At 27.1% G+C, this 12,326-nt stretch overlaps 1 protein-coding gene across 1 annotated transcript in view; it reads right to left on the bottom strand.

Annotated features, from left to right (window-relative positions):
- Positions 1–11,863, bottom strand: part of stw (laccase) — a 127,749-nt gene extending 115,886 nt beyond the window's left edge. The window contains exon 1 of the mRNA XM_085958423.1: positions 11,602–11,863. Coding sequence (XP_085814549.1) covers positions 11,602–11,698 — 97 coding nt within the window. The 5' untranslated portion in view covers positions 11,699–11,863. The remainder of the gene's footprint in view (positions 1–11,601) is intronic.
- Positions 11,864–12,326: the final 463 nt, after the last annotated feature.

Here is a 12,326-nt window from a genome sequence, read left to right on the forward strand (position 1 = left end):
CTAAAAATGATTTTCCGATTGTAGAATAAAACATATTAATTCAATTCCATTTTATAAAGTTAAAATATAGTACACATAGTAAACTGAATCTAGTATAATTTAAATGTGGTGTATATTAAACTTATTTAAATATAAGTATTTTGTTTACTTGTTTGCATGTTTTGTTTAAAATTTTAACCTTACATTCATTAATTAAAAATGCTTTATGATATTTTCTTATCGGTTAATATATATTTATTAGCTACTAAGTAATTCGTGATGAATATCATTAATAAATTTAATGGAATGCAAGAATTTGTTGTAAGACAACATGCACGTCATTTTCCTTATAAAAAAACGACGTCCGACAGGTTAAGTGGGTGAGCAAATGAAAATTTCACAATATAAGACTGCATGAATAGTATACAATGTTTCTAGCCAACCTAGAATAATTATTTCTACAGCTTACTGCTTGCGAGTAATTCCATTGAATTCAAGTCAGATTTCACATCTGTCATTGATGGACGTGCCTCAACTGTGATATTAAAACATGCCCAGTTTTTCTTTTATCGTTACTTATTTCTATAATTTAGCTCAGCCATTACAATTAAAGGTAAATTAACACCGTAAATAAAACCAATGTTTATTGAGCAAGTTGATTATAATTTATCCGAGCTTATAATTAAAATGAATTTGTTACTTCCTCTTGTGTTTGTTAAACGTAATTGCACAATCTGTGCTAAATTTATTATATTATTAGCTTATTGACTACTTTACTAATAAAACATAAGAACAATATATATAATTAATAATTATTATGATTAGGTATGTAAAATGAATTAATGATACAATTTTATAATATTTCCAAAAAATAAACACAAACAGAAAACATTCAGTGTTTTTTATCGGAACATTAAACTAGTATGATACTCATAAATAAAGTTACTACTTATAGTTAAAACTTCAGACATCTCAATATTTTTTCTAGTTTAATATACTTACAAAAAATTGTGTGTTACAATATATTACAGACAGAATTTATTATATAAGTATATTAATAAACAAACAAAAATGTTAATAGAAATTAATAAAACCATATTTTTTTTGGTCAAATAATATCTTAATATAACTAATACGTAGATGTTACTGACTTTGCGACTATCTTCCGATTTTAATTAACCAAATTATATTCTAGAAAAATAAATTGCATTTGATAGAACTTATATAAAATATGATATTAATATACTTTATATTTTATAAACACTGTTCAAAAATAAGCGTAAGTAAATTTGTCACTAATACCTTAATATACAATGTGTTTTAATATTATGGTAATAGAGGTGCCAAAATTTTAAAATACGGTACCCATTTGACAACAGCATTGAGAATGCAATTTTTTATACGTTATTTTTGAAACTGAATATTATTCGTGAATATAAAATTACAAGTTTATACCTACCTTGAAATTTATCTCGTATTAATTAAAAAAAATAGTTCATGACATTTCTATAAATACGAATATTATCATGTTATAGGCATTAAGCAGTAGAAATTGTACGAACGGGATAATTTAGACTTATGTGAAAGTAAAAGATAACTTGAATGATAACTGTATCAATCAATATTGACTTGAGTCAGTTATTAAAGCGTACGTTGTCATTAAAATAGTCTGCATTTTTTATGGCAGCAGAAAATCGTGCATGATTTCAGTGGCAATATCGGGAAAGTGTCTCCCGTCGCTTTTGAAAATCGAAACAAGTCGCGCCTTTTAAAAGCGAAACTGACCGATGGCGATTGATGCATCCACGGAGAAAGTTTGCAGAGGCCATCAGCCGCGGTGGCAGTGGTGCGTCGCGACACGCAACATCCGAAGCACGATGCAACAATGATGGGTGAACCACGATGCGACAATCATCCGCGATCGATTCCATGCGGAGGCCATGGTCATTCGCGTGACATTCGCGTTGGTTGTAACGGACGGTTCAATGTTTTCTGCCAATGATGACAATGGCGTGTTTACCACTACTACTTAGCACTTCAATTTACATGCTCACATTGCTTACGTGATTAACTCTTTATATTTTTGATGATATTATAATTTCAACTAAAGTATAATTAGTATTAGAATCAAATTTATGAGACACGCGATTGAATATGATTTCCTGAAATGGTTCCTTTTGCACAACATACCTAGATTAACACAATGCTTATGGGCCCTTTTAATTAATTTTGTAATTAACGTGTTAATTTGGATTTGAAAAGTAATTAGCAAAAACACAATTTTGTGCGGCCCGTAAGCTATGGGTTAAGTAATATAAAATGATTTATAAAATACATACTTAATAGTAATATAATACGTCAATAATTAATTACCACCTACATAATATTACCTAATGTAGATCTTTTTCTTTTATAGTGTTAATAAAAACGTAAATTCTCAGTGAAAACATATTGTACTAATTAAAATAAAACTCAATATGTCGTATTTATTCCACTTAGTTTAATATCGATCAGTGTCGTGAAATAAGCAATGTTAATATGCTCTTAGTAGATTATTATTTATAAAATAATATTGAATATTTAAAAAAAATATTGTCATAATTTTCCAGCACTATTAATTAGATTTGTAGTGAAACAAATTTGCTAAAAAGATATTATAATAATTACAAGATAAAAAGAAGTTTTTATATACAACTTTTTAAATTTTCCATTGAATCATATAAACTTGACTTGACTAGCTTAAACGATGAAAAAAATTTGTACTTGATAGAAATAATACTGAAATGTCATATTGATGTCCATAGTAACGCACTTATATATTAATATTAATAATTTAGTTACTAGGACCCACTTAGCAACCAATAATAGTTTTACTTTTTACGGATTTCTTCCGAAATAACTTTTCATACAAAACAGAATTAACTGAAAATGAAATCAATTCTACTTAAAGATAGCTAAAAGTATTGAAAAATGCATTGGCAACGTGTTCTGATATGTTCTAAAAGTTTCAAATGTCTAGCTAGTCGGGAAATTAGTTAAAAATCGATTGTAAGATTTGTACCGGAAAAACAACCACCGGACAAATAAGAATACGAGCTAAGAAAAAAAACGTTGTAAAAAGGTTCACAATGGCAAAGGTGTAATTGATAAAATGAATCATAAAAAGTAATATGAGTAAAAACAAACGTTTCATAACATAAAAAAAATTAGGTTTATTTAAATTTTTTAATGTCATAATCACTATAATATTGTTTTAATATTTATAATAATAAAGTCACCGATCGGTACACTCACCCTTAACATGAGTTTATCAATACAGTTACACTCCTATACCCTTAATTATTTCGCTTGATTTTACAATACAGAAGTAAACAATAATGAATTAATATAATAAATAGTGCACATCCATAAAACAATCTCTGTCAATAATTGTTTTATTAATGTCAAGAAACTATGAATTAGACCGTTACATTTTATATCTCGGAGTTATATAATCTGAATAGAATAGTGTTCTATTTTTTAAATCAATATTGATAAAGCCATCATTGCTTATTAAATAAAATTAATGACAATGATGCTTTTTTGTATAATTTAATAAAATTATATTATTATAAATAAATGAATTAACATCTTGAAGTTACTTAGGTTTTTATACAAATTATAGAATCACTCAATATATTTACCCTATTATATTATTGTATATATTATTTAAAACGTTCCCAGCGTTGTGGTTATATGCACATCTCACGTATAAATCATTTATAAATTTATATGTGTTATAGAATAATGTAAAACAATATTTACATATAAATATATTTGATCAAGATCCAACTTGACCTATTGAATATTAACGGTTGTTATTATGCTAATTTTAGCTGAAAACGAATACATAATCAGTACAATGACATGCGGATGTTTTATTCAAACAATCCCATTCAACTAGCCAAATTATGTTGAGTATTTTTTTACTATACGAACAATATGTCAAACAAACATTATCAAATAACACTAATCTCACTTATATTGTTGTCCAATGCATAAAAAATAAATTGGCTATCGTAGTTGAATCAGTTTTATTTTGACACAGTGCTGATTCATGAATACATTTCTATTTTCACAGTTTTATAATATAATATAATATTATAAAACAAACTTAACACAATAGAAGAAAGAACAAAACAATAGCTAACTGTTTATCATTTAATAATGTTAACAATCAATCACCCTTTCAGAGTAAAATCATAATATATAATGTAATGGAACATGTTGTATTACGGAAATTTAACAGATGTACAATTCAATAAAGGTCAAAAGTACCTTCTTACATATTATTGTTATGTAAATAATATTTCATAATTAGTTATATTGACTGTTTTAAACTATATTTTTATTGTAAATACATAACATAGAATAATAGCCTCAGAAACATTAAAATAAATATAATAGAAAAAATATTCAACCTTTTATCTACCAGGCGGGTTCGTTAGCTATTTAACCAAGTTTGTCTTTCTTGCAGATTCTGTACAATACTTACATCATAATATGTAATAATAATAATTATGAATCCATGGTATTTTAAACTCTATGTATTTTATTAAAATTTAGTGTCTCTAATAATTGTCAACTACACCCATTCCTAATGAACCTATTATAAATATATGCATATTAATACACTTATGGTATGTTCTAATTAAATTAAATCGGGAATAGTATTGACTTAAAATCCATCATTTCTTCTCGAATTAAGTAATATTTATTATTAATATTATGTAACGTTTTTATAGAAAAATATCAATGTAATCTTTATTTGAATAAAATATTTAATCCTTTATTTTTTTACAATAGACGCTGCTTAATTAAATTAAGTATTTCAAATGAGCTAAAGTTTTAGATAAATATAATTTATAACTGAGGCAAAAAATATCTTCAAATGCACTCATCCGTTTAAGCAAATAAATCTTATTGCGTTTCCACTTCCTTGTTTGAAAAACTAAATCAATAATATCGATGTAAGTATTGTAGGTATTATAATATTTAGCAAGGACACGCACGGATTGCTGTGTCGCTAAAAATGCAACGGTAAAATATCCAAGTTTATTAATATTTTGTTCCCAAAATAATATCAAAACCACGTCTCTTGGTCGTAGCAGAGGTCATACTATAACGGGAAAATAATAGCAACTTTCATAAACCAGTAGAATAATCTGATTAAAATGTCAAGCTGTATGTAAAAAAACATATCAATAATAGTAGGATTACTGTCTTGGTATGTAATAATGTAATATTATGCAGGCAAAGGGCCAACAATCCAATTAAGTTAAACGCAATATATGTTTACGAAAACCGCAAGAAAAGTGGATTTTATTACGTAAATAAATAAGAGAGGTGATTTATATTTCGCTCCGAGGATTTATTAATTCAAAAATTGCGGAGAAAATTTAAATCGTGGCATATATTGAAGATTTTAATCGATATTTTACGTATACGAGAATACTTGCCATGCGGGTATTTGTTTTATGTTCACCGCCTGGTTTGTTATCGATTCAATATAGACACTATTATTTTTGTTAACTGATTCCAGTAAACTTTCAAAGTTTGTACCTTTATTACATATTTTTTTTTAACGCAATTGTAAATATAAAATACAGAGTAAATTTATTTAATAATAACCTTATAGATTTTTAGCACCGATTGATGAATTTATATGACTCAAAAATAAAAGGACAATATATTAGTCACCGGAACCCTTACATGAAGTTGTGTCTGCCTACATGCAAGTTATGTCTCTGATATGTTATTACATAATCGAAGTCAGGTTTTAAATATATGCATGGTAACTTATCTTGTAGTCGGCAGTGAATGTGGAGTGATAAAAATTCCCGGGAAAGTAATATAGGTATATCATTAATATAAATTCTGGCAACATCATGTACCTTAATCGTAGTCATTTGTTGTGAATCATGGAATTTCCCTTTTATACCAAGATGCAACACCTGGTATAAATTGGTGATTCAAATATTATAACATCTGAGATATTTATTCTCATGTGACTAATTTTTGTTTCGTAATAATTTGGATATTAATTTATTGATACAATTTTGATGTTGAAAAAAAATTTGCATACGTAGGTAGCAAATTTCATTTAAAGATATTTAAATTAATATAAATTTCAAATTTGTTTCGGTTTTTTGTTTCTATAAAGCTTAAAGGCATATATTACTTATTACATGATATTGTAATATTTTATATTACAAATATTTAACAATTTTCAATGGAAAATAGTTATGTGTGCTTGTATTATAATTTTATTATTAACATAAAAATATTGTTTAACATTTTTTTTCATGCGGTGTATTATATTAGTAATCTGTATTTTTTAAAAAATATATAACCAAAACTGAATATTAGGCGATTATGAATTAAATAGTTTTTATACATCAGCATGCTCATATTTCTACAATGTGTTGTTTCATACTAAAGAACCTTTTATTATATATATAATATTAGATGATACCGCATTTCGTGATTGGTATGGGTGTAGCTCCAGTAAAATTGGGAAGCAAATGGAAAAACGAAGATCGACCTAGTGGTGTCCGATCTCCATTAGGAGATGGCACAATAAGAATAAGATCATTTTAAAATAAAATTTAACGTAAGCATCTACTTGATTTTCATATCATAATAATTAATAGAATTGGTATTATCCGGTTGAAATAATATTACTAACAGTTTATGAAAAAATATTTTTGATTAAGAAATTTAAATATATTTTTGCTACCTATGTAAAAACTTATGCAAATATTTTGTTCGTTTTTGTTATTCGTTTTATGAAGGCAGTTGAAATAATCCTACTATATGAATCACAATGATTGGTAATACAAGCGTCTGAATAACTTAACTAATAAAACTAGTATGATATCAAGTTCGTAATCGATGCTATAAATCTGGTTGATACGTTTGTCATTATCTTAAACATACAAAGCAATTTATTTTAGTTACAAGTTCTTATGTAACCTGCGTACTTACTTACATACATTATCGAATGAAAACCAAATCGCGATCTGCAGAATAAATCCAAGTTACTTGCACGCCAAAGGCAAACTCAAAAAGTGGAGCAAACATTGAACTGGTTTTGATTATTTTGTACGCGTAACAGTGTCCCTTATTTTACGTAAGAAAGTTTTTTTTAATAACCAATGTAAAATCGTATTAAATTACAGTGTTTTAGATAGTATAAATTATAGCTGGTCATGTAATATGTAGGTTTTTAAATACTACGTCATTAATTTTAAAATAGTCCACATTATTTACTCTTATTAAAAAAATAGACAGATATGATCTTTGTATAGTAGTTTATGTGACAAATTTTATTGCTTACTACATATTATTATACTGCCTGAAGTTATTATGTATCTAAGTACTTACATATTATTAAATATTAAGTATATTTTAAGCAGTATTGAAGAGACATTAAATGACAACAGGGTTGTACTAAAACTTGTTGGATAGAAATACTAGAAAATAAGAATAGTGGAAGAAGTTAGAGAAAGCTTTCACGATAATGATACATCGTATATAATTTGTAACACGTCAGAATGATGAAAATATTTTCACTAAGTAGGACTTGGAATAGTAGGAATAGGAAAAGAAGAACAATGTCATTTAAACTGGGTATGGCAGTAACTTTGGTTTTAAATGTACAAATATCGTCGGTGTATTGAAAAAAAGGCGAATTAACCAAAATGCTACTTTACATGAGGAGGATTTTTAACTTTTAACATTTATTTGTTTTTTACCTGTAGATGATTATAAATATCTAACAAGTTTATAATAAAGCTTAGAAAGAATACTGTCATTATACTAGGTATTATTTTATACTATTTTAAAAGGCCCAATATGTCACATTTGCTTTTTATTTCGTAATTTTAATTAATTTAATTTTAGTCGATTATCGTTTTTAAGTACTTTCCTGTAAAGATAAAAATTCGCCGTTTTTACACAACAAAGCTAGTAGGGTATATATTGTATTTTCATTAAAATCTCGATTTCGCCAAAATGGTTGATTCGCCCTTTTTACAAAACACCAACGATATGCATAGCATCCCTGATTAAAATCCTGATATTTTAATTGTGTAATTCCAAACATATTAATAAATATTGTATTGTGGACTAATATATTTAATCCAATCGAATACCTAATTGTTTTTTTATTTAATTAAAAAAGATCGTTTTAAAATATTAGATTACACAATCATTTTAAACATGGATAAATTTCGCGTGTAAAATTCCAATCAAGGAAACGGTATTAATTTTGTTGTGTAAAACAAAAATAATAATAAACAGTAATACAGTTTGAAAAATACACATGCTAGATATTACAGTTTTGTGATTTGCATGAAATCGAAAGCGGAAAAAGGAAAAAAAAAACGTAACACATGAGCATACCTTTCATGCTTCAATTATTATTCATTGGAAGGACGCCCATTCGAAATAAATCTATCATTTCACTTTGTTACCGGGCAATTTCAATCGGAGCTCTAGGCACCTGATTCAACAATAAAATTGCGAATATCTACTAGACTGGTCGTAAAACTGAGGCTGGGTTCGAGATACGCAATTTAATATCATTTAAAATGATTAACGTTCAAAAATGACCCAAGAATGTATGAACTTTTACTTCGACAGGATTTCCGTAACATTGTTTTCTATGTCTCACTAATTGCTGTTAATAGTTATTTATTACCAGAAAATATTCCGTTTTCTTTTAAATTTAATAAATTTACAGTTTAGACTTAATTCATTAATAGAGTTCAAAGGTTTAATTAATTTTGATAAACCGTAAAAATAAACAGAAATGTTAAAATTTATAAAATAAATATGACATATTATTACCATTAATTTAATTGTTTGCATTGACCAAATAACACAGTTCATGTTACTTAGTAAAACTATATACCTGATGCTCACAGATATTTGCTTTACATTTTGGTGTCCTTACACTCATTGAATTGATTTATTTAAAAAAGTGAATTATTACGTTTTATAACAAATTTTACAAAATAATAATTTGTATATAGAAAGCGTTTATGCGTAGATCTTATAGGGGCACTCGTATTTTAATCTATTTAATTTATATAATTTTATTTTACGTTAGTAATCCATTTAATTCATTATTTAATAATTGTATTTATTATATTAGTTAGACTTTACTAGACGCTGCTAGAGTATTGTTTATGAGTTGTATTATATCAACAATAATATTTAAGAGTTTTGAGTAATAATATGTTATGTTAAAATAGTTTTTTAATCTTTGAACTCTGAAAATGTAAAATAAAAATTAGTCATATTCTCAATATTATGAAAAATATTATAATCCCGATTTCAATGTAGGTCGAAAGTCATTATTAATTCCACCACTTTGCATGATTCATAATATGCTTGTATCGTAACGTGCTTTTTAAAAGCTAAACGATTATTTTGATTGAGAAAGTATATATGACTCACATCGAAAAATCTGTCAGTTTCCACATTATATTTAAAAGATTTTTTATCACAATTTTCTATAGTATTACAATAGTTTACTTAATGATTTATAAATATGTTATTCATACGAGTATATATATATACATATATATATATTAATATACGATATATTATCACACATATCTATTCTTATCGACATTATTTTCATTATAATGATTTTATATTTTCTTAGTACCTAGGTTTTTTTTATCAATTTACGGTTTTTATATATTATTATGATTCAATTGTTTACCTTGATATTTATCAATGAATGATAGTTATATATATAACATGAAATTAGTAGTAGATATGATCCATAATTATACATTTCAGATAATATTTAATAAAAAGAAAATCTTTCTAATTCACTGGCATTATATAAAATTTGTTGTTATACAAATCACGTACAGTATATTTAAAATATATTGTATATATTTATGTATTTATGAAGCTATAAAAAGAACATGTAATAAAGTTGCAACTTTGAGATTATTTTTAATTTTTTTACATGAAAATATCAATTTTTTTTAAGCACCGATTTAAATTATCACAATTCTGATTGCTGATTTAAGTTGAATTTGTATACTTTGAAATGATTTTTTGGGATTAGTTAAAAATTGCAAATCAGTTTTATTTTAGAATTTAATTATTATTCAATTAGAATATCTTTTCTTACAAAATATGAATTATATTCAATTACAAAAAAATAAAGAACTATCTAAAATTGGCAAATATCCCCCTATTCATTGTTTTGAACTTGGTTGGATTTACTTTTAGAGTTTCATGTAATGTAAAATTTCTGTAAAATGTAATGTAAAGTAGGTACTATTAAATTTTCCATTTGATTAAAATAAATACGCATATAATTGGGTTATATTCCGATTACTGTATTATATTGCTCTTGATTACGGCTTAAAAGATAAGTATATTTTATTACTGTGTTTTATACAATAATTCTCTCACGGATACTGCCAAAGCGCTCTCGACTGCAGTAAATAATATCGGATGGCTGCTCCATTTCTGATAACATAAATTAACGGGTTGCCGCTGACAATTCTCAAGTCAGCTGACCGCGCCAGGTTTCGCGCCGCCTGGTTCCAGCGCGTTGATGTCTCTTTGCGGTCTACATGCCACTTTTCTCAAGACAAACTGGTTTAGATTTTACTTTTCATCTTGCGCGCTCATTAAAAAGATGTCTTACGCGAGAGAGCAGATTCCTATTGTGGATGTAAATTGATCATCAATTATAATTATTTACGAGTATTTGTCGGCACCTGCCATACTGGGCTTTCATTATAATATTATATTATGATATATTATACACCAGCTGGTCAATGAAGTAAATAGCTTTTTAATATATCGGAATGAATAATCCAAATATAAATATTCTTTCAGTGCAAGTTTGACCGAAAAATGAAATCAATGATTTTTTTAAAATACAGTCAACTCAATGTAAAATAATAATTAATAACCATCATAGGTATATTATGTAAAAATAGTTTATTTATATTTGGTCCCAGAATATAAATTTATTAGGTTAAATAAACACATTTATTGTAAAAAAGTTTTACTAAGAAAAATTGATAATATTAATACAGGATTGTAGAAATCATCTCAATCATGTAAAAATTGACATGAACCAAAAACAATATATCTGCAAATTATTATTAGCAACATACCTATATCCTGAATTAAATATGGGTATTATAAAGTATATCTACTATATTATTTTTTTGAATACATATTTGAAAATTAATTTGTTACAATTATTGAAGCTTTTATTATTATCGTTATTAAAATCATAGAATTTATTTATTTACGTAACTGTTAAAAAAACGTAAGCCATATTTCATATCTCCTTTTTATCACAAAAATGTAAACTCCTTATGTCATATCCTTATATTGCAGAGTGTTCTTTATTAAAAGTTTAAAAGCCGCTGATTATTTGAAACGTCTAATTTAAATGTACCACTGAAATACTTGTTTTAAACTTTCACGATAAAGCTCATAGAAACTCAGTATCACTGCACATGGCACAGCTTAACACTTGACACTTTCGTAATCTCTCAATCAATCTAAGGGTAGTTTTCACGCACTCACCTTTTTTCCTTTTAGGCAGCACTCTAACAGCCTGCGATAGTTCTGTCGCGACGACAAGAAGCGCCAAAGCCGCGACACAGCGACTTGAACCCTTCATAGTTTACGCGAGTGTTTTTCGTATCGGGTAAATCCGTTCAATTGGGACAACACTTCACAACTTTGGGGAGTGTCAAAACACTCTGGCACACAGACACTAATCGTCCACCGACACCGTGGGACCTACTGAACCGTCCGCCTAGTCTATATTTTCACTTATACCGACAACTCAGTGCCGTCCGCATCACTATATAAAACCTTTCGCTCCACCTCGGCCTCTCCGATTGGCAGACTCCGGCCAATCACACGCGAGCGCGGGATTTTGAACTGCATCGGTAGCGATTCTGGCGGTGAAAAGTAACATTTTTTAAGCTGAAAGAGTAATTTACATAGTTTTGGCAATGTTATGTTATTGCAATAATGACAGGTGTCATTATCCTACATTTATTAATGCTGGTAGCATTAATATAGTTTTTATATAACATTTCATTTGCATAACTGAAAAAAATATACTAACATACTTAGTACCTACTTACATACTTGTGTAATAATAGAACAGATAGATATAAAATATATGTTTATGTAAGTTCCGATAATTCATTTAAAATACCCTATTCTCTCCATATAAGTTTATAATGCACCTGGAAAATACACTAGAACAGACAGTTATTAGATTAGATTGCCTGCGA

Source organism: Rhyacophila brunnea, unplaced genomic scaffold (assembly GCF_057557595.1).
Source record: "Rhyacophila brunnea isolate RB1 unplaced genomic scaffold, BYU_Rbru_1.0 scaffold_7, whole genome shotgun sequence".
Lineage (NCBI taxonomy): Eukaryota > Metazoa > Arthropoda > Insecta > Trichoptera > Rhyacophilidae > Rhyacophila > Rhyacophila brunnea.